Raw genomic sequence first — 24,764 nt, 5'->3', positions numbered from 1 at the left:
GCAGGTCAGGCAGCGTCCAAGGAACAGGAAATTCGACATTTCGGGCATAAGCCCTTCATCAGGAGGGCTGATGAAGGGCTTATGCCCGAAACGTCGAATTTCCTGTTCCTTGGATGCTGCCTGACCTGCTGTGCTTTTCCAGCAACACATTTTCAGCAAAGTTAAAAATCCCTCAATACCAGGTTATATTCCAACATCCAAATGTGTTGGACTATATCCTGGTGTTGTGTGATTTATTTAACTATTACCATTGTAGTTTGTGTAAAGCAGTAAAGGTAGCCTAATAGAAGGCAATAGTTAGGTTGGAGTTTCTAGTTCTATGCGCTGATATTTAGAGAGCATTAAAGCTATATTGAGAAGAAATGCACAGTCACCTGGCTGTTGCTGAAGTTGAAAAACAACTTGAGAGGTGATTCTAGGTTATTTCCACTGAACCAGAGAAGTTAATGAGAAAAATCAACAGAGGTATTTAAAAGGATGAAGGGCTTTGCTGGAATCAATAACAAAAGCCAATTTCCCTGCATTGGAGAGATAATGAGAAGTGAACATCAATGAACAATTGTTCCAACAAGAGTGAGAAGAGACATGAAGAGAAATCTCTTTTTGCTCAGGTAAAGAAGCATGTGCATGGGGATTAAGAAAAAGAACAAAGAATAAAGAAAATTTCCAGCTCCGGAACAGGCCCTTTAGCCCTCCAAGCCTGAGCCGATCCAAATGTACCGCCTAAACCTGTTGATCAATTCCTAAACATCTGTATCCCTCTGCTGCCCACCTATTCATGCATCTGTTCAGACGCATCTTAAATTAATCTACCGTGCCTGCCTCTACCACCTCTGCTGGCAATGTGTTCCAAATGCCCACCACTTACCATTTGTATCCCCCTTAAACTTTCCACCTTTCACCTTGAAAGCGTGGCCTCTCGTTATGGAATCATTCACCCTGGGAAAAAGCTTGTCTCTATCCACCCTGTCGATACCCTTCGTGATTTTGTAAAAAAAAATCAATTAATAGAGATACTTGCATGTTTAACGGCAAAGAAGGTAGACATTTGAAGGAAAAGAATCTTCAGGGAAAAAAAATTAAAAGGACACAGGATGGAATTGGGTGGAGAGGTCTCTGTGAACACTCACATACATATTATGTGCTGAATGGCCTTTTGCTGTAAAGTTTTGTTTATCGCAGTGCAATGATGGTAAACTTGTCAAAAAAGCATCTGCCTAGTCATCACTATTCCCTTCTAAGTCCTTGGTCCAACATGTTTTGAATGTCAGCCAATTACTCATCATAGGCAATTTTCTGCCACTGTTACTTCTATGCCTGATGTATAAGGTAATGAAGGGGTTAAGTTCATGTTATATTGGCCAAACTATTCTCCTGAAGTTAGATGCAGGTGGAGATGAGGAAATCTTGCTTTCAGAAATAGCAGACATATCTACGCCAGCTTAGGGATTATGCCTAAGCAATGTAGTCCTACTTAATGCTATGCTGTAATAAACCTTCTAGCTGTTGTGGTTCTGCTCGCCGAGCTGGAAGTTTTTGCTGCAAACGTTTCGTTCCCTGGCTAGGGAACATCATCAGTGCTGTTGGAGCCTCGTGTGAAGCGCTGCTTTGATGTTTCTTCCGGTATTTATATTGGTTTGTTCTTGCCGCTTCCGGGTGTCAGTTTCAGCTGCAGTGATTTGTATGTGGGGTCCAGGTCGATGTGTCTGTTGATGGATGTTCTTGCCGTTTCCGGTTGTCAGTTTCAGCTGTAGTGGTTTGTATATGGTGTCCAGGTCAATGTGTCTGTTGATGGAGTTTGGGGATGAATGCCATGCTTCTAGGAATTCTCTGGCTGTTCTCTGTCTGGCTTTGCAGCAAAAACTTCCAGCTCGGCGAGCAGAACCACAACAACGGATACGCGAGCTACAAATCTTCAATCAGATTTTAAACCTTCTAGCTATCTAAGAAAAGTGCTTCTGTGCAGATATTCTGTTGTAGTGTGTTCTCTCCCAGTACTCAGCAGATAGACAGAAGAGAAAGGAGGATTGATTGCAGTGAACTACCTCAATCAACCTTTACCCAGTACCACGTAGTGATAGAGTTGAAAAGTGCCACAAGATACCAAGTGTGGTCATCAAAGAAAATATTGTATGGTTGCAGCGATGTGAGGCTAACCTGCTCTAAAAAAAGAGAGACGCTGCAGAAAAAAAGAAAAAGCATTTGAAGCAAGCGCATTCATCATTTGAAGAGCTTGACTGCTTAAGGAAGACAAAGACGTTAAATGAGCAGCTGAAACACAATAACAGGAAAGAAAAACAGGCAAGCTCAGCAATCTAAAGGCAAAACTTGATTTAGAAACTGGTAAGAGATGATGGGGCAAGCTCGTGGACTGGGAGGAGTGTGTGTAGGGTCCAAGAAAAGGCTCCGGGCAATAAAGTTAAACATCTCTCCGGAAAACGAGGAACATTACAAAAAACCAGAAATACAAGCTCGGGAACAAGGGAGTGCCCAAAGAGGGTTCTCACCTTTCAAAATGGTCACTATTGACAATAGGATCCATCCCGGCAGCTTAAAGAACAATGAAAAGGCCGGAAAAGTGATTTAGACCAGAACTACAGAATAAGGAAGGCCTCAGAATTTAAAGTAATCTAGTCAATGAATCAGGCAAAAGAATAAAAGTCAGGCAAAATTAAAGACTTAAGGTGATTGGAACTCACTAATTAAGCCACAAGCTTGATAGAAAGATAAATGGAAGGGTGCAGCCAGAGAACTTTACTTAAAAAGCAAGTGCTTAGTGTTTCAGACTGTGAAAGAAAGGGAAGCATTGAGTTTGCTTGTGAAGATAGAAGAAAACTCCATCTTTGGTGCAAATGTTGGGAAACTCTTGAAGAAGCTAATAGCCACTATTTTGATAGTTAAAGAAAAAATGCAGGAAAACCTAGTAAGCAGTTCAGAGATGCAGTATTACTGATTTAGCACATGTGAAAGTAACAAATTACTACAGAACAGCCAATAATATAACTTAAAGCTTTGATGAAATGTTCAATACAGCATTGCAGAAGTACAGGATAATGTTTGCAAATAAAGGAAATACTGCAATATTTCTGTAGTACAGAATCTATAAGGCTCAATAGTTATCCAATTTAAAACAGCATTGATGAATACAAGAATACAAGTGTACAGATGGTAGGTGTAGAGCAACATTGTTTCCAATTTAAAAATTTATTATATCATTGAGCATAAACAGATGAAAATTTAATATTACTTAGTAAATTCAAGGTCACAAAAGGACCATGGAGAAATTTTGGACTTCATGAAGGCAGCAGTTACTAAAATACAGCGATGCCAAAAAGTTAACACTAAGACTGAAGCTGAGCGAGTTAGCATACAATACAGGGGAACCTTGATTATCCAAAGGACATGGGTGTGGAGTATTTCATTCAGATAATCGAATTCTGGATAATCGAATGTCAGATAACATAGTTGAGCCAAGCATCAGGACCTTGCGATCCTGCTGGATAATCTGATATTCAGATAATCGAATGCTGGATTACTGACGTTCCTCTTGTATTCACTGGGTCTGTATGCAAATGATGCTATTAACAAACAAAGCATCAAAAAGAGTACTGACATTTTTTGAAAATGTCCAAAACCCATTCGGTAATGATATCAATTTAAGAACAAACAAAATCTTGAATGAAAACGTTTAACGGAAGAATCCTTGGACCAATCAATTAATACCCTGTACAGAGTAGTGGAAAACTGTGAATCAATATCAGTATTTGTGTTGGAATTCTTGAAGAAACTTTGTCAGCTTTATTACTGGACCAAAGAAGATTTTGAAGAAAATTATTTATATCATTCTGGAAAAAGAAACTAAAAAGACTCCTGGACAGATCTTGAGAGGAGAAAACCAGTATAAATTTGAGAGCACAATACAACCAATTAGCGTGAAATGGTATTGACATTTTAGAGAGGCACATGACAAGCTCACACAGAGAACAAGCCAAATACTGAAAGCAACAAATTGCAATGTTAAGAAGAACTCACTGGCAAACAATGGCAAGCCATTTCTAAGAAATGCTGCATTTGCAAAACTGCAAATTTGCATAACACTTCCAGACGTTGTGCAGATGTAAGACACAGTTTCAGAAAGCAGAAGTATTGGTGGTTACATGCGCTAAGAAGTCTATACAGTAGAACACTCACCACTTCTAGAAAAGATAGCTATAAATGACAAGGTGGGTTCTGAGACATTCTTAAACTATTTACTCCAAATATGTCAGAAGAGATAGAATTTGTCTCTACTAATGAACATGCTGGTGATTTTGTGCAGGAGTAAGTATTATTGTCCTATCAGGAGAAAGTGAGGACTGCAGATGCTGGAGATCAGAGCTGAAAATGTGTTGCTGGAAAAGCGCAGCAGGTCAGGCAGCATCCAAGGAACAGGAGAATCGATGTTTCGGGCATAAGCCCTTCTTCAGGAATGAGGAAAGTGTGTCCAGAAGGTTAAGACAAAAGGTAGGGAGGAGGGACGGTGGAGATGCGATAGGTGGAAGGAAGTCAAGGTGAGGGTGATAGGCCGGAGTGGGGTGGGGGCGGAGAGGTCAGGAAGAAGATTGCAGGTTAGGAAGGCGGTGCTGAGTTCGAAGGAATCGACTGAGACAAGGTGGGGGGAGGGGAAATGAGGAAACTGGAGAAATCTGAGTTCATCCCTTGTGGTTGGAGGGTTCCCAGGCGGAAGATGAGGCGCTCTTCCTCCAACCATCGTGTTGTTATGTTCTGGCGATGGAAGAGTCCAAGGACCTGGATGTCCTTGGTGGAGTGGGAGGGGGAGTTAAAGTGTTGAGCCACGGGGTGGTTGGGTTGGTTGGTCCAGGCGTCCCAGAGGTGTTCCCTGAAGCGTTCCACAAGTAGGCGGCCCGTCTCCCCAATATAGAGGAGGCCACATCGGGTGCAGCGGATGCAATAGATGATGTGTGTGGAGGTGCAGGGGAATTTGTGGCGGATATGGAAGGATCCCTTGGGGCCTTGGAGAGAGGTAAGGGAGGAGGTGTGGGTGCAAGTTTTGCATTTCCTGCGGTTGCAGGGGAAGGTGCCGGGAGTGGGGGTTGGGTTGGTGGGGGGTGTAGACCTGACGAGGGAGTCATGGAGGGAGTGGTCTTTTCAGAACGCTGATAGGGGAGGGGAGGGAAATATATCCCTGATGGTGGGGTCCGTTTGGAGGTGGCGGAAATGACGACGGATGATACGCTGTATACGGAGGTTGGTGGTGTGGTAGGTGAGAACCAGTGGGGTTCTGTCTTGGTGGTGGTTGGAGGGGCGGGGCTCAAGGGCGGAGGAGCGGGAAGTGGAGGAGATGCGGTGGAGGGCATCGGCATGGAGATTAGTTCAACATTGTCAACACTGAGGAACTCAAACTTTGGGGATGTTCAGTCTCCTGTGTTCTAAAGCATAACAGTCAACGTCACTGACAGGGGTGCTGAGTGAGCAGCCAACCTTGCAATAATGTGACTGTGACCTTAAAAAGATTTACTTCATTAGTCAAACAATTGATCATACAATGTGACTGAAGATGTTCACCCTAAGCAATGGAGAAGTTACACATAGCTCCATGGAAACCAGCACGATATTCATAGATTCAGGATCTGGTCAGCTTGGTCTAAGCATCCAGCAAGCTGCAAAAAGAGAGACCGTCTCTTCCTATTAGTAAAATGTTTCTTGATCCAAAAATCCAATATACCAAAGGGAAGAAAGCATTTGTTCTAATAGAGGACCTATCTTCTATGAGGGACATTCAAGAAGTCACAGATCCTCTAGACAACTGCCTGACTAACCAGGAAGGAGTAATTTTGCCAAGTGGATTCAGAAGATTCTAGGTCCTTCAGCTCAGCTACTGAACCAACCAAAGGTCCACAAGGAATGATATTCTCCATGAAGGGTACCTGAGATCTTCCAACAGAGAAACAATCTCCAAATTAGAACCAAAGTCAGCAGTACTTGAACAAAAAAACTCCCTAGCATTCTTCAAAGTCCAATGAGAGAAGCTTCTGGCTAAATTGTGAAATGTGCAGGCCTTCTGCAGTTGTAAAGTTAGAGGCTTGAGGGGAGATGGGTAGTGACAAATGTTACATAGTTACATAGATATCTATATAATGGGTTGACTGCGGAGAGAAAATTTTTGTGGGGGAGAAGTTGCATAAGGTAATTGTTCTGAATGGGTTAATGTTCATGTTACATTGGCTCCAACCATTCTATTGATATTGGTGGAGACAAGGAGTTCTACTCTAGCCTTCTGAGAGCACAGACATACCTTTACGAGCTCCCAACAGTCCTCTTCATTATGCCTGACCTAATGTAGTTGTACTTGCCAGAACATAATAACCCTTCTTGTCATCCAAGAGCAGTGTTGCTTCAGTAGATACTCTCTGGTGGTTTATCTGTTACCACTAATTATTAGGAGGTCTAAGGCAAAACAAAGACAAAGGAGGTTTGGTGACAGCAAACCACCTGAAATAACCCTTTATCCAATACAACACATTGGTAGAGAAAGGAAGTAGATCAAGGTATCAGGTGTGGTCATCTGGGAAATGCCTCAGTGCCGTATCATTAATCAGGGCTAAGAGAAAATAACTCAGTCCTGGCAATAAAAATCAGTCACAGCTCAGTGATGAGATTCTATTCAGCTATTCAATGCAGATAACATCAAAGCAACAAAACTGCAAGTCAGATGATGAAATCTCTGGAGTACATAGTGTTATGACAGCTCTTGTTGAAATAATGTGCTGGAGAGTAAGATTTTAGGCAGGAAAAATAACAAGGCTCATGTACCTGAAATACATCTGTTTGTTTGTTCTGGGTGTGAAAGCATTATAAATCTCACTTCATAGGAAGATATGTTGAACAACTCAATTCCCATCTCTGGTTTAGAATGAACAAAAGATGCGTCCAATTAAACTTAAACTGTGTCATTGCATACAAGAACAGCTTCCTATTCCCTGCATTGTGAACTGTAGTCTTTGTCCTTACCTGTTTAGTTCACAAGCTCTTTGTAAAGCTGAACTAATGCCATTGCAGAACTCATTTTGGGTGTTCTCTGTTTCCACAAACCTCTGAAATTGTCAGCCTCATTGAAAAACTTTGTCCTCTTTGAGTCGCTCCAACAATATCACAACCGCTCAGAAAAGATTCAGAACAACAGCCACCCAGGTCTTAAAGCCCATCTCAGGATGTTGGCTGTGAAGAGGACTGAATGCCTTTTACACAGCATTGCCCCTTTTTCAGCCATGGATGGAAAATTTGGCATGGTACCGAAAGGGCTCCCATCATGTGCTGCTTTGCACTGGGGAGGGCAGGCATATATACCCTATGTGGAGATTTAACAGGAGTAAAAGTCAAAAATAACAGCCAAGACATAAATCACTGTTACTTATATCAAATTTGCTTCAGACAACTGTAATTCTCCTATGGGAATTATTTCAATAATGTAAAGCATAGCTCTGTATATTGCACAATGAAAACTGGCATTGTAGCTAGAATTATGTCAAATATCCACCATGCATCAGACCACTCAGCCCAACTAGTCTGTGCTGGTGTTTATAATCCAAGCTTATCATCCCTTTAGTAATTAATGCAAGCTGTGACTTCAAATTTGATAAGTCAGGGGCCATTGATTTGTCAGCCACCCTCTCCGTCTGGCAAATCAGTGAAAGACACCAGAAAAAAGAAAGTCCAGGTGAAACCTGGGATCAACAAGAAGCAACCCAGCAGATCTTGTGAATACAGACTATAGAACTGCTTCGTTCAATTTTCTCCCTGCATGTATGTTTTCTTTTCCCTATTTACGTTTGTTTCTGTCTGTGAGTAAGGGGGAGGTGGTAGTTTATAAAGGGGTTAGGAGCTTTAATTTGTAGAGTTTACTTAATTTAATTTAATTGCTTATCTGTTGCTTGAATACAATTACCTTTACAGGTATGTCAGGAATAAAAGAATGACTAGGGTAAGATTAGGAGGAAAAAGTGAGGTCGACAGATGCTGGAGATCAGAGCTGAAAATGTGTTGTTGGAAAAGCGCAGCAGGTCAGGCAGCATCCAAGGAACAGGAAATTCGACGTTTCGGGCACAAGCCCTTCATCACTGGCATTGTGGAAGTGTGGAAGGATGCTGCAGGTTACTAAGGTTCATAGATAAGCTGTAGACCTGGGCTGAGGAAAGGCTGAGGGACTTGAGGCTGTTTTCATTAGAGAGAAGAAGGTTAAGAGGTGACTTAATAGCAGCATACAAGATGATCAGAGGATTAGATAAGATGGACACTGAGAGCCATTTTCCTTGGATGGTGATGACTAGCAAAAGAGGACAAAGCTTTAAATTGAAGGGTGGTAGATAGAGCACAGATGTCAGAGGTAGATTCTTTACTCAGAAAGTAGTAAGGGCATGGAATGCCTTGCCTGCGACAGTAGTGGACTCACTAATATTAAGTGCATTTAAATAGTCATTGGATAAACACATGGAAATTAATGGAATAGTGTAGTTTAGATGGGCTTCAGATTGGTTTCACAGGTCAGCACAGCATCGAGGGCCGAAGGGCCTGTACTGCACTGTAATGTTCTATGTTCTATGCTGTATGTAATAATAAATGAGTCTTGTTAAGTGCAGAATGTGACAACGGGCCATGTTGCAGCTTGGTTAAAGCCATTAGGTTGTTCTGAATTAATCACTAAAAGCTGCATTTAACAGCAGGGCAAGATGGTTGACGTTTCATGTCAAGGAGTTAATTTTGGTGGAGATACGTAGGCAGCAGAGTTTAGAGACTTCACCACTCCACCTACATAAGTACCCTTTCCACTTCCAAGCTCACTCTGTCCAGGAGCAGAAGGTTCTGCCTGTGAGTTTGGTTTCTCTGCATGGCCTGCCCTGCTGAGTAATTTCAGTTCACAACCATTCAACCTCCTGTCTCTCAGTTTAGATTGTCATGAGATTCCATGTCTCAGTCCTCTTCAAATCGGTCTTCAAGGGTTTTTGTTAAGTCATTTGTTTCTGCTTGTGGCATGTTCAGTTTTTGCACAGAGCTCATCAGTTGAGTATTTTCACTTATTCAAGGTTTTCTTTTCTCATGAGAACGGCTCATGACCTTCCTATGTCCTATAACTTATTCAACCATTTCCCTGGAATTGTCTCCTGTCGCATATTTGTCTATAGTTTGATTTTTAAAGCTTGGCCTTCTCAGTTTGATTATTTTGAGTTTCATGTTCTTCTTCTATGAGTTTATATCCCCAGGGTCTTCTTTTCCCTTCTTTTGAAATGTTTTTAATTCCTTTAACTTCCACCAGTCAACTGCAATCTCTGCCACATTGCTCCCGCGTATACAATTTCAGCATATTATCTGATTGAATCCAATTTGCAATATTTTTCTCTTGTTTTAACACATTGAATTCCCTCTTACAAGAGCGTCTCTCAATCCCTCTGAACCTTTTGTATAACTACTATGCAATGCTTGACACTGTGAATCATTTTAAGGATTTTCTGTTCTGTTTTTGCTGTTTTACAATTGATTTCTTTCTGATGTCTCCTATCACATGTTGTCTGTGCCTTGATGTTTAATTTTTCCATTGCTCATTATGTCATCTCATTTATTATAAAATTGTGGACTTTCCCATTGGGATAGTAACCTTTGCTTTAATGCAAACACTTTGAAAGAACCATCTACTCACTCTCTAATTTTCTCTTCTTTGTTCTGTCATGGGACCAGGCAATTCTGTTATCTGTTTGCCATTGAGCTGATAGGGCCTTGCTTGGGCATTGCAGTAGCACTTAAGCAATTAAGAGTTGGCAACATGTTGTGGATCTGTCACATAAAGGCCAGGTTGTTCAAGAACAGCAGATTAACTTCCCTAAAGGACTTTAGTGAACCAGATAGGTTTTACAACAATCAATTGTAATTTTTTTGGTCACTGTCGCAGAGACTAGTTTAATTTTCCAGAAAACATTGTGGGATTTGAAGCTGTGTCTCTCAGGCATTAGATTGGTTTCTAAGTTCCAGTGATTTACTACTGTGCAACTGTTTTCCCTTTCCCTGCCCCTTTTATCATTTTATTTATCTAATATTATTTCAGAACATAAAGACATTCTGTGTCCTAACAACCCCCTTTACGAAGAGACAGAAATGATGCCATCACTGATTTTGATGAAACATAATTGATTTCCCCTTTCCAATCTCACAATTCCCCTTTTGTTGGAGGGAAGGTTGTTGTTGAAACAACTGAATGGTGGGGCTAGGGCACTACCTTGAAGAACTCCTGCAGAGATGACCTGAAGCTGAGATGACTGATCTCCAATAACCTCAACCATATTCCTTTGTGCCAGATATGACTCCAACCAGCAGAGAGTTTCCCTCAGTTTTCATTGATTCCAGTTTTGCTAGGGCTTCTTGATGCTACACTCGGTTGAATGTGACCTTGATGTCAGGGGCTGTCACTCTCACCTCACCTCTGTAATTCAACTCTTTTTTTCCATGTTTGAGCCAAGACAGTAATGAGGTCAGGAGCTGAATAGCCCTGGCAGAACCCAAACTGGGCGTCACTGAGCAGGTTATTGCTGAGCAGGTGCTGCTTGATAGCACTGTTGATGCCACCTTCCATCACTTTACTGATGATCGAGTGTAGACTGATGAAGCGGTAATTGGCTGGGCTGGGTTTGTCCTGCTTTTTGTACCGGACATTCCTGGGCAGGTAGATGTTAGTATTGTTGATGTAATGAAATAGCTTGGTTATGGCAGCAGCAGGTTCTGAAGCACAAGTCTTCAGTACCTCTGGAATGTTTAATGGGTCCCATAGACTTTGCAGGGTCCAATGTCTTTAGCCATTTCTTGAATTGAATGGCTCAAGATTGGCATAATATGGTGGCCATCAGTAGGACGCAAGATGAATTATCCACTTGGCTCTTCTCACTGAAGACTGTTGTAAACGCCACGGCCTTGGCTTTGAGGATAGAGAGATTAGTGGAGCCTCCTGCTCCAGTGAGTTGTTTTGTTGTTCATCATCATTCATGACCGGATTTGGCAGGAATGCAGAGCTTTGATATGATCATTGGGTTGTGAAATCACTGAAGTGCATTTGGAACTGCACCTACAGGCTCCTCTTTATCCAAAGTATGTATTATGCCTCCAAAAAGTCTCAAAAGTTAGTTAAACATGATTTGTCCTTCACAAAATTGTGTTGGCTCTGCCCGACTACCTTGAGTCTTTCCGTGTGCAGGTTTAACCTCAGTATAACATTATAAGTGTAATGCATTGTGTATCTGTGGCTGTATTGTTAACATTAGTTTAAAAGATGAAACACAGACTCACGTTTCAGATATAGGACGTGCTGGTGGCATTGTGCAAATGATTCTTAAAAAAGGTACCAGATACAATCACCCATCTATAAAGTGTTCATGCACTATACATGGAAGTGAGCTTTATGTTTGGGTTTAGAAGAAAAATCACTTTGTGTATTAAAATACTGTACAGAAAATGTTTTAAGTTTACCTCCTATTATAAAAAGAAATTTATCATTCGAGATCACTATGCATGACATATATAGACAGAGACTGTAATATGTCTATCCCCCAATTTAACCCATTTAAACTAAAGGGATTGATGTTTACATTAAAGTGTTGTTGAGGGAAATGTCACACAGGTTCACTTGCAAACCGCAATAGTCATTTAGCGAACAGTGACTTTCGCTGCCTTAGAATTCTGTAACCTGGTGCTATGTGCAGGGGATTTGCATTCACAATGAGTGAATATCAGAGATCTAAAGGAAAATATTCTGGAATTTTCCATTTGTTAAAGTTAAGGAAAGGAAAATAGCACACTGAGCTCCTGTGACTTTACTCCAAATGCTGGATCACAGAATCATCCCTTTAAAATAGTCTTACATGATTTATACTGCAAAACCAGACAATTTGCAACAATTATTGAGTTGTTTCCAGCTGATTTGAGCCCTGTCAGCATGCCAACAGAATACTGTTGGTTGGGAGAATCTGAGGAGCCCTATATATAAATGAGGCAGATGAGTGTATTTTTTATTATCACTTTTCGATAAGACAAAACACACCGACACTACATTTGGGCTTTGGGAACTAGTTGTATTCACGTAACCATCCTAGTGTTATTAAGTGATCTAGGTGAAAGTGAGGACTGCAGATGCTGGAGATGAGAGTCAAGATGAGAGTGGTGCTGGAAAAGCACAGCAGGCAAGGCAGCATCCGAGGAGCAGGAATATCGATGTTTTGGGCAGGAGCCCTTCATCATTCCTGATCCAGATCCTCTATCTAAACCTGTCGCCTATTTTCTAAGGTTCTGTATCCCTCTGCGACCTGTCCATTTATGTATCTATCTAGATACATCTTAAACGATGCTATCGTGCTCACCTCTACCACCTCCGCTGGCAACACATTCCAGGCACCCACCACCCTCTGCACAAAGAACTTTCCACGCATATCTCCCCTCAACTTCTCCCCTCTCAATTTGAACTCATGACCCCAAGTAACTGAGTCCCCTATTCTGGAAAAAAGCAAAAAGCTTCTTGCTATCCACCTTATCTATACTCTGATGATTATGTGGACCTCAATCAGGTCCCCCCTCAACCTCCGTCTATCTAATAAAAATAATCCTAATCTACTCAACCTACCCCAATAGCTATCACCCTCATTGCCAAGCAACATCCTGCTGAACCTCCTCTGTACCCCCTCCAAAGCATTGGACACAGTATTCCAAATGTGGCTGAACCAAAGTCCTAGACAACTGAACTCTTGTCCTTAATACCCCGACCAATGAAGGAAAGCATACTGTATAGCTCCTTGACCATTATATCGACCTGCATTGCCACATTCAGGGAACAATGGATTGGTGGAGTAACAGATAGTGAAGGGGACTGTCAGAGAATGCAGCAAATATAAATAGATTGGAGAGTTGGGCTGAGAAATGGCAGATGGAGTTCAATTCAGGCAAATGCGAGGTGATGCATTTTGGAAGATTCAATTCAAGAGCGAACTATACAGTAAACGCAAAGGCCCTGGGAAAAGTTGATGTACTGAATATCCAGATTTCTCTGTACATCAACTTTTCCCAAGACCTTTGTGTTTACCATATAGTTCGCTCTTGAATTGGATCTTCCAAAATGCATCACCTCGAATTTACCTGAATTGAACACCATCTGCCATTTCTCAGCCCAACTCTCCAATCTATTTACATTTTGCTGCATTCTCTGACAGTCCCCTTCACTATCTGTTATTCCACCAATCTTAGTGTCAACTGCAAATTTGCTAATCAGACCACCTATGCTTTCCTCCAGATCATTTATGTATATCACAAACAACAATGGTCCCAGCACAGATCCCTGTGGAACACCACCGGTCACAGTTCTCCATTTTGAGAAACTATGTTCCACTACTACTCTCTGTCTCCTGTTGCTAGCCAATTCTCTATCAATCTAGCTAGTACACCATGGACCCCTATGACTTCACTTTCTTCATCAGCCTACTGTAGGGAACCTTATTAAATGCCTTACTGAAGTCCATGTGCAGAGGAGGTTCACTAGGTTATTTCTGGAGTTGAGATGGTTGGTTTATGAGGAGAGATTGAGTAGACTGGGACTATACTCACTGGAATTTTGAAGAATGGGGATGTGGAGATCTTACAGAAACACGTAACATTATGAAGGGAATAGATAAGATAAAAGCAGGAAGCTTGTTTCTACTGGTGGGTGAAACTGGAACTGGAAGTGTCAAAATAAGGGGAGCAGATTTAGGGCTGAACTGAGGAGGAATTTGTTCACCCAAAGCATTGTGAATCTGTGGACTCCCCGGCCTAGTGAAAGAGTTGAGGCAACCTCGTTGAATACTTTTAAGGCAAAGAAAGATAGATCTTTGAACTGTACTGGAATTAAGGGTTATTGAGCAGGCGGATAAGTGGAGCTGAGCCCATCAAAAAGGTCAGCCATGACCTTACTGAATGGCAGTTGGGCCAGATGGCTTACTCCTGCTCCTATTTCTTAAGTTCTTATGTTCTTATATTCTTCTGTCACAGTTCCACATGTTTTGACTGTGCCACCAAAAAACTAGCTCCTGCCTTAAGTGTTCCCATATCTGCCCTGCTTGCACACCCTAATAGCCGCTCTAGACCCTTGGGACCAAACCACCAGTCCCCTTGTCAGGACCTCAGGCAGTTTCTATAGTATATCACACTGTACTTTCTCCAAAATCATTGGTTTTCAAAACCCAAAGATGAGGCAGTAATAGTTGACGACAGACACAGACTCCAGTTTTAAAGTGAGTGTTTAAATAGTAGTCAAAAGGCCCTGCATTGTGCAGTGGTATTTTCCCTATCTCTGTATGAGAATGTCTGGGTTCAAGTCCCATCTGCTATGAAGCTGATTTGTAACATGTGTAAACTGATTGATTAAAGATATTTGAAATAATTTTGAAATATTTGAAATCAATTTGAAATTGATTGATTGTAATTTATACGCAGTATTAAGATCTCCATAGAGATGGATAACTTTAGCAAAAGAAATTCAAACTTCCAGACAAGACAAGATTTCAAGTTTTAAAATGTCCACTGCTACCGTAAACAGCAGTGACTGAACACTATTTTTAAAATCAACTTATGTTTTACTGGACAGAAGCTTCTGTTTTCACTTCTAGCAATCAAAAAAATCCCACTTCACTGATGTGTTTTATGTCTATTAGTTAGACATTCAGTTTTCCTGGAACCAGGCCAATATTTTGAACCTCAGAACTATATATCTCAGTGAGGTTTCTTTTCTGGAGATTGTTTGTCAGACGCAAGCTAAATGAATCCCCCTGACTCATTTCAAAACCTCATTAACTTGGCCTTTTCAATCTGCATTCCCGCACAGTGAACTGTCATGACTTTCATCCTCTGGCTGTTTTCTCTCGCTCTGTCTCTCTGTCTCTCCATCCCAGGCCCTTAAAAAGATCCTGGTGCGGTACTCGTGTCTGTAATTTTTCAAAAAATCTTGGAAACTCTTCTCCTCACAGAGTCTATTTTCATGGCAACATGAGTCTTATGGACCTCGCATTCAATTAGAAATGTTGATTAGCTGTGCTTTAGACCCCCAACTATATTCTATCTTAGAGTAAATGGACAATTTAAAGTATGATCATTCTTAATTCACCATTCTCAACAAATAATCACTATGAATAAGGATGCTGCTGATGGTTTTGTCTGCAAATGGGAACACCTTTCAACTTCCCTTTAACCTTTTACCAGCCACATCATTCAGGCCTGATGTCAGAATAGATCACATGACTCCCTTCATTTTTATCCTAATTTGAAACACAATGTCCCAGAATATAACAATCGTGTAAATCTCATGTTTATAACGATGGACATGCAAAAAAGTTGTGGAATTGAAGCTTCAAAATATCTCAAACATTCTTGCAGTATTCTGGAATAATGAAAAAAATATAAAGTTGACATATTCAACCTGGCAATTCATTGGATTAACTTTGGAGTCACAAATTGGATGTGTTAGCCCACCTCCTGCGACTGGAATGTAATGACATCGATTCAGCAATCTGATATCGTTGGGTCTTATCTCTGGAAGTGAACCGGCCATTTTTAATTAGCCAATTCATAGACTTTAAAACCTGGTAAAGACCCAACTGTGCACAAAATTTTCACTGTTCACTCCACTTCATGGGTGTTGGATGGGAAATGGTTTGGGAATATTTTATAGCAGGAATGAGGGTGAGGCACAAGTGTGGAAGAATGGATCTACTTGCATGTAGCAGCTGGTGAAGGTGGGATCTTTTGAATTATTTTTAACTTTATTAATCACTGGTGTTTTGGTTTGGTCTGCTGTAAGAAATGAAGAGAGTGAGAAAGGTTAATGAGCCTTGAAATTGGTGACCATGACTGACCCTCTATCCCTTTCCTGCCTGACATCTTGGCCTTAATTCTCCCATTGAGTGTGGAATGCCTCCTTTGCATTGCTAAGTGTTGCCTCCCTGTGCAGAATGGGCCTCTGTTACCTGGAATTTAGAAGAATGATGGGTAATCTGATTGAAACATATAAAATGCTTTCAGTCAGGACCTAAGGGTCACAATTTTAGGGGAAGAATTAGACCATTCAGGACTGAGATGACAAAAGGGTTGTCAATTTAGGCATTACCGAAAACTGACACCAGAGGGCAGTTGACTGTCAGGTCGCTTGCTAATAATCTTGGGGACTATCAAACTGCCTCGTTTGACTCCAATCTGGATTTCGAAGGCTTCAGTTTCAGATCTCCCACTGAAGGCAGCTGAATTTATAACATCATAAAGCGATTGCAAGATTGCGTTAAAACTTCTTAAACATTTAAATACTGGAGGCACAATGACAGAGCCTCACGATTTACAGAATCATATATTTTAGTCTGGTCGGGAATAAATACATTCTGAGGTTGTCCTCAACATTTCTCTTGGATTTGTCTCACAACGAAGACCATGCTGGCATTTCTCTTGGTAGTTCTGAGGTTATATTGTGTCTCTAGCATTACCTCAAGTACAGGAAAATTTGGGAAAATGCATGGTAAGGTTTTCCCAGGCCTGGATGAAAGAAAAATGCCTCAGTAGCTTCCACAGAATGATTTATCCCCCTTCTTACACATGCTTTCTGTTGTTGTATTCTTGAATTGAAGAGGAGGATCTTTTTACTTCCCAAATCCAGAGGATCAGTGCATGCAGCCTCAATGTGAACAAAAAGTTTGAAGACCACATCTAAAATCAGGGCCACTGACTTTGTTGGTTTTTTTTGATTGTGTGGGGCAGTTCTTCCATCGATGGAGGTCCACCCATGGAATGTGCAGGGTTCTGGGACCCACTGGAGATTATTAGCCATCACAATGGATTTGCAGCTCATCTGGTGTTAAAAATGCCCTTTCCAGCCTTGGTAGATGGCATTGTCAAAAGGTGTGGCGCTGGAAAAGCACAGCAGGTCAGGTAGCATCTGAGGAGCAGGAGAGTCAACGTTTTGGGCATAAGCCCTTCATCAGGAATGTCAGGAAACAAATACCATCCTGTAGTCAGAGGGGAATTTGTTCATTTGATAACCTTTGCCCGTCATGGTCCACGTGTTATTGGATCTCTTGGGCTTGTACATCGCGTCACACAAAGCTTCATCTTTTAGATTTCTCTCTGGGCGAAATTCCTTGTTGAAATGTTGATTTCTTGACTTATGACCATTGTGCCGGGAGATGAGGCTGCTTGTTTTTCTTTCTCGGAGGGCACAGGGTTTCAGCATTGTTCTTTGGGTCAATGGGTCCACACACACAGTTTATTGCAGGTTATTCCAAAATTCCATCAAATGTGTGAAGACTTTCCTGATTGGGTCATGAGTTCCACTGCAAATCTCTCTCTTCATTCAGGGTTGTTTACAGTTGAGACATTAATCTTCTTCCTCTTGCACTTTTGGGCCGAGCAACGTATTGCTGCGAGTTGGAGTTCAGTCCGAATTGAACAATACTGTGATCTGTCCTGTAGGCATTAATCCTCTATGTGGACTGAGTGGTCTGAATCAAGAGGATGGAACACTTTAAAAGGCATTGCCTTCCAGGGAAATGGTTAGCCAAGTGTTTTTTTCCCTGTTTGATTGGAGATAGTAAGGCTGGTGTTTTTACATCATGCACATGCCCTGAGTATTTTAGTTACTGATGTCCATGTAACCAAATCTCCATAACGGCTCTAACTTCATATCCATTAACTTATATTTGTGCCCTTATTTGTTTTAATTTGTTATGCATGCTTAATTAAAGGACCATTTGCCTTTTCCCCACTTTTAGCTGTATTTGCTGCTGTGGGGTGACCTTATGGAGGTTTATAAAATCATGAGGGGTATAGATAAGGTAAATGACAGGAGCTTTGTCCCTAGGGTAGACCATTTCCAGACTAGGAGGCATATTTGTAAGATGCGCGGAGAAAGATTTAAAAGTACATGAAGAATAATTTAAACAGAGTAGTCCATGTGTGGAATGAACTTCCAGCGGAAGTGGGGAATGTAGGTACAGTTTCAATGTTTAAGAGATAGGTTCGTGAATAAGAAATGTTTGGAGGGATTTGGGCCAAGCACAGGAAAATGGGACTAGTTTAGTTTGTGGTTATGGTTGGCATGAATTGGTTGGCCAAAAGGTCTGTTTCCATGCTGTATGACTCTATGACTCTGTGCTTGTACAGTCTGACACTTCCTGTTCCACTCTGACATCAATTCCTAAAGAGTTGCCCGGTAATGCCGCCATATCCTTTTGCTTTGTTAGCCTATGTTTTGCCTCAATCAAATGTTCCTTTCTCCAGATTGTTTAAAACCTGCTCTACAGCCCAAGTTGTTCTATCTGTCAAGACAAGGTCCCTGCATGGTTCAAGTCCAGCCTGTCCCTGTTCTGCCCCAATACTAAGTGCCAGTTCCCCTGAAGTGCGTGAATGTGTGTCAAGAGAGCAAGAAAACAGCTCAGAGGTGCACCCTGATCCATTGCATAAGATGGGGGCCTGTACCTCTGCATCTTGGCAGTAACATTGCAATATAAAGCATTCATACACTTCAGAATGCAACATTAGAGTGCAGAGCAGTATTGTAAGTGGGTCAGATTAGTGTGATGGGGTGATGGAGTATTCCCTGAAATGTTTTGGACAGCTATCAATGCTTCAAAATATTTTGAAATGGATCTTTCTGCTGCAATGATGGTTTACTCCTGCTTTAATCTGTATTTTTAAAATGTTTTAATATCAATATGTATCCTACCTCATGTTACTTACTTCATCATCAATCTTCTATTTCTAATCACATATTCTTACAGATCAGGGGCTGGGAAATTTCAGTCCGGTATCTGAGTGAGGAGCTCAGTGTCGGGACTTTGAAGGGCAGTTAAGGACAAGGGTTGGGAATGAGAGGATTGATAGTTGATGGACAGGCAGGAAGCTGGAATGACACAGCAAGTCAGGCAGCATCAGGAGGTGAAGAAATCGACGTTTCAGGAGTAACCCTTCTTCAGGACTCGGGGTGGGTGTGGAGGGACAGATTGGACAGCAGAAATGGCAGTATAAACCAGGCAGAGAGAATCTGTCATGGAGAAGGTGTCAGTGATAGGTGTCTATGATGAAACAGTGAATAGTTATAATCTTGTTAATCAGTAAATTGATACTGAAGGAAAGGGAGGCAGTAATATTGATAAGGTTTTGAAATTCTGTCTGTCAGTGATATCATGGGCTAGCAAGATGGAGTTGTGTGTGAAGGAAAGGATGAGATTGTCAGATGGTTAAAGATTCAGGGGAAATTGGGAACATATACTGCTTCCTATGGTGGGCGAGTTCCACCATTCCTTCATCACCATTAAATCAACATCTTGAAATTTCATTATTAAAACAATCTTGGAAACATCAAAACTGTAGGCCTATCCCCACTTTTTCATAAAACTTCATGGAATCCCTACAGCGTGGAAACAGGCCCTTCGGCCCAACAAGTCTCAGGGCAATTAAGGTTGAGCAATAGATGTGGCCTTGCCAATGTTTCTGCATCCCTAGGAGAAATATTAAAAGCATGGATATTATTGACCTACATCTTAGCGTTGAAGCAACTTCATCTCAATCCAGTTAATGTAACATAGATACTTTCTCCTCCCCACCCTCTAGATTGCCCCTTGGAAACCTTTGGGCTGGGCATAGTTCATCACTTTTTATTTTTACATGACTAATCTTTGACATTATCTGAGGAGTAATCTGCTCTGAATATGACCCTCTCCCCTGAGCCCAATCCTCATGTTCCAGTCACGTTGCTAAGGTGTGACATCTGCACAATTTCTCAACTAACATTCTAATTTTGTTTTCAGGTTTCTTTAAAAGCTGTTTTGTGTAGGTCAAAAATTTGTAAGATGTCAGGACCCACAGTTTTAACCCTCCACCTCCCTTATTTTGATTGAGAGTGGTATTGGAGCATAATTATTTTGTTCTCCCTGCTGTACCACATTGTAAAACCCTACACGAGGCATTAAAAATAATGAACTCATTAATATTGTAGATTCCTTTCTAAAGAATGCTCAGATCAATGTTTCATGGGGTTATCAGTGGAAGATAATGGCCACAGCTATTCATGAATAATGAAAGCCTTTTTTCTTTTCCAGGCATGGTGGTGACTTGTCAGTGATGTACTGTTGCTTTATCCTCATAAACAGCAGCTCAATATATCCTCATTTAGTGTTTTTTTTTCAATAATTGTGGATTCTGATGAAACTTTTGGAAACTGTAGATGTGGAGCTCATAGAAATTCATTCTCATTTACAAACAGGGCAGTATCTTTTTATAAAAATTGCAAATTAAGATGGTATAATATGTAAAGGAGTTAGGAAGTTATGTTGAGGTTGTATAGGCTGTTAGTGAGGCGTGTTCTGTAGTACTGTGTACAGTTCTGGTCATCCTGTTATAGGAAGAATTTTATTAAACTGGAAAGGGTTCAGAAGAGATTTTACCAGGACTTTGCTGGGAAAGGAGGGTTTGCGATATGAAAATAGACTGGAAAGGCAGGGACTTTTTCTCACTGGAGTATAAGAGGTTGGGGAGTGGGGTGACCTTTTGAGGTTCATAAAATCATGAGTGGCACAGATAAAGTGAATGACAAGGGTCTTATCCTAAGAATGGAGTAGTTCAAAACCAAGGGCCATATTTTTAAAGTGAGAGGAGGAAGATTTAAAAAGGAAACGAGGGGCAATGTTTTCAAACAGAGAGTGATTTGTATGTGAAATAAACTGTCAGAGGAAGAGGTGGATGCAGTTACAGTTACTACATTTAGAACACATTTGGATAAGTTCATGAATAGGAAATGTTTGGAGGGATATGGGCCAAGCGCAGGCAAGTGGGACTAGTTTAGTTTGGGAACTCGGTCAGTGTGGACTGGTTAGACCAAAGGGTCTGTTTCCATGTTGCACGACTCGAGGGTGTTCCTCATGGTGAATGAGAACTTGCACTGATACCAAATGGGGAGACTAAGGACCAGCAGCATGGTTTGGGAGTGTGGTGCACATCGACAGACAGAAAAGATTTTTCTCTTGGAGGAACATGACCTTTTTTTTTAAACTTGTTCCTGAAAAGAAATAGTGTTTTCCTTATACACTGCTAGTTGAAAAACAAATAATACCAGTTTCTGAAATAAATCTTGGCATATGATACAACTAGTCTTCAGTAACCATCTATCTTGGCTATGACTTTCATAGTGAATCTACAGCTAATTATGTAGCTTTAGTTTAATGTTTTTTGCATTTCCCTATTCATTTAACCAAATATGTCTGGCAGGACATATCATCATGAGGACTCATTATTGGCAGCCTCTGTAACTGTTACCACTGTGGGACATAGCATCATCAGTGGGACATGGCAGAGCCATTCAGTACATACAATCTCGGTTCTTCACCTTTCAGAATCTTACAGTAGCTCCAGTAGAATTTGATCGCACTTTATCTCCTGACAAACTTCCAAATGCAATTTTCTCCACTAAATCAGTGAGTTTTATCCCTCTTTGATGATTTTAAACACAATTGAAAGTGATGACATTTTCTTCAACATCTGAACAGAAGATCTTAAAAAATAGGAACAGAACTAATTTACCATTTGAGCCTGCTCCACTATTCAATCAGACCAGGGCTGATCTGAATTTGCCTTTCCCTCCATTTCCCTGCTTGCCCCTCCTTTGATTCCCTTGTCAATCAAAAATGTGTGCAACTCAGACTTGAATATATTTGATGGCCAAAACTCCAAAAGCTCCTGACCCTGTTCTCTTTGAGGACAAATTCCTCCTCATTTCTGATTTAAATGGGAGAGCCCAGATTTTAAACTTTGCTCCCTTGTTTTAGATTTCCCCATTAAGGAACATCCTGCCGGTATCTATTCTGTCAAGCTGCCTCAGAACCTTACATGTTTCAATACATCACTGTTCAGAATTCTAGACTCCCACGAGTGTAGGCCCAAGCGACTTAACCTTTTCTCATAATGCAAGCCCCTTTTTTTCTCAGGAATCCACCCAGTTAACTTTCTCTGAATTACTTCCAATGTTAGCATGTCCCTCTAAAGTAAGGAGACAAAATCTTTCTGCCATTCTCCAGCTTTTGTCTGACAAATGCCTGTATAGAAATCCAAGATTTTCTTTGTGTGATCTTATAATTTAACATTTCAGATCAGTCTGTCCTTGAGCTTTGAGGTAAAAGACTTGTATGCAGTGCTTCTGATGTGGTCTGTAATGGCCTTCCCTTTGTAAATGGAGTTAAAAGATTAATTCCATTCACTTTGATTTGTGAGCCAACTTTTAGTCATTTGTGTGCGGTTTCTCCACAGCAACTAGGGGCAGGCAATAAATGCTGACCAACCAGCGATGTCCACATATCACAACTAATGAAAATAAAATTTATAATGTACCTTTATTGTTCTCAACTTTAATTACATATTTAATGCCATCTTACAAAATGACCACAACAGTTTAGGGTCTATATACAACCCCGCACCATCTTTTCTACCCCTTGGTGTTTCTAAGCACTGCAGTACAGTGGTGTCCTCTTTAATGTTAATGTCCTCTTTAACCAGCAGCACCCCACCCTTCGGTTATCCTTCATAAAAACTGAATACCCATGAATATTGAGTTGCCATCCCTGGTCATCCCCATGACACCATCATTTGAATTATATTGTAACCATTTACGTCTATTTGCGCAACTAATTGAATCCTCCATGTATTAAGGGACAAGGTGTTAAATCTTTTTTTCTTAACATTTTTAGTCCTGTTCACATTGTTTTGCTCAAATGGCCTGAGTTCTCTGCCAGTCAGTTTTCTTATTTCTGAATTGTGTCTTTTGTTTTTGCCATTGTTTCCCTCTCTACTGACTCCCAAGATGTTCCCATCCACAAGCCATTTTAGTTTAAACCTTGCCTGCCCACATTTGCAAATGCTTCCCCTGGAACATCAGTTCTATTCAGCCTGCAGTGATCCCATTTATCCCAGAACTGGTTCTAATGCCCCAGGTCTTTGAAACCCTTCCTCCTTGCACCATCTCTCCAGCCACATGGTCATCTCATATATCCTGCTATTTCAACTTGACTAGCAAGTGGTACTGGTAGCTACCTGAGGTCATTAATTTTGACATCCTCATTCTGATATCCCATGTTCTGCTTTCAGGTCCTTATCCCTTTATGTTACCTATGTCAATGGTACCAATGTGTGCCATGACCACTGCCTGTTCACCCTTCCACTTCAGACTGTTCTATAGCTGCTCCCTGACTATCTTGATCCTCGCAACTGTGAGACAATGTACCATCCTTGTATTTCGTTTGTGTCCCCTTACAATTGCTGTAGCCTTTCCACACTTATTCTCCCTCTCCCAGGCAGCAGAGCCAACTATGGTGCAATGAATACCCTCCATCTTTGCCAAATGTTGACAACTGTTTAGAACAACCTTCACAGTCTTTGGTAGAGCTGTCTCCAACTGTGGCTGTTGAATTGTGTAGAGTTTGTAGATTGCTGCTTTTGAGAATGTATGTTAACATTGGTAAGAATTTGAAGATACATTCAGACATGACCAATATGTAAATTTTGATGAGTAATAGCCCAAATGAGTAATAGCTAAATCTCACCTGTGTGTTATATCTCCTCATCATATAATCAGAGAGCCATAAAAACCTTTTAGTCCAACCAGTCCATGATGACCACAACCCCAAACTAAACTAGTCCCAACTGCCTGCGCATGGCCCATATCCCTCCAAACATTTCTTATTCATGTACTTATCCAAATGTCTTTAAAACATTGTAACTGTACCCACATCGGCACTGGCTTGGAGGGCCAAAGGGCCTGTTCCTGTGCTGTAATTTTCTTTGTTCATATTGGGCTTAAAACATTGACTCTGTTTCTCTTTCTACAGAGGCTGCCAGACTTACTCAGTTTCTCCAGCATTATCTGATTTCATTCCATGCCATGCAGCTTTTCTGTTGAATAACTTGGCAATATAATTAGAGTTATTTTTAAAGTGTGAGTAAACCTCACCTCCCCTGTAAATACTGTCATGCTCCAGGGACCCCTGCAAATCATAATGTGCTCCTGTGTTTTTTTTGTATACCAATAAACTAACAAACCCCACCTCAGCTATTTTGAAAGAAGCATGGTTCCCATTGGTAAGCTCAGAAACATAAATGTTTTATTAGTGAGTTGAAAGTTACAGAAAAATGTAGAATGATGAAATTGCAACATTTTACTTTGATATTTTCTTGTGGTCTCTCAAGGTGTACTGAGGACGAAGGGGGATCTTGTATAATGTGTAAAGAAAGACTGATTGCAAACAAAACGACTGAACCTTAAGAGGGCTACATCTTGGTGTATTCAATTGGAAAAGCTTGCACAGGAAGGACTGGACTGCAATAAGCAATATTTATTTTGTGTACAAGATGGTTAAGATTCAGACTAAAAATGCCTGGCAGTGGAGTAAAGGGATTGTGTCAAAAATGAAACTCCAGAACTCAATGAAGAGATTAGGGCAAAAGGGGATTTAAAGATGTCACATTTGATAAATTTAAGGTTGATTATAAAGAAGAAAAACAAGAGAAATTGTAAAAGTTTACAAGAGAAGGTAAAGACAAAGGTTAGGAAGGTTAAGAATAAGAATAATAAAAGATTGGTCATTAACTTAATGGATAAACGGAAGGCCTGATGTGTGCAAATAATTAAAGATGTGAAACCTATTTAAAGTCAAAGAAGGGAATCTTAGAGAACAGAATCAATG

General features: G+C 40.8%; 1 protein-coding gene across 1 annotated transcript in view; it reads left to right on the top strand.

Annotated features, from left to right (window-relative positions):
• si:ch211-26b3.4 (connector enhancer of kinase suppressor of ras 2) overlaps positions 1–24,764 on the top strand; it is a 582,714-nt gene that overhangs the window by 347,685 nt on the left and 210,265 nt on the right. Inside the window, 2 exon segments of the mRNA XM_060832168.1 lie at positions 11,952–12,035; positions 20,766–20,771. Of these exon segments, the coding sequence (XP_060688151.1) occupies positions 11,952–12,035; positions 20,766–20,771 (90 nt within the window).

This window comes from Hemiscyllium ocellatum, chromosome 11 (genome assembly GCF_020745735.1).
Source record: "Hemiscyllium ocellatum isolate sHemOce1 chromosome 11, sHemOce1.pat.X.cur, whole genome shotgun sequence".
Lineage (NCBI taxonomy): Eukaryota > Metazoa > Chordata > Chondrichthyes > Orectolobiformes > Hemiscylliidae > Hemiscyllium > Hemiscyllium ocellatum.
Note: the sequence above shows the minus strand (reverse complement) of the source record. Positions and strands in the feature narration are given on the sequence as shown.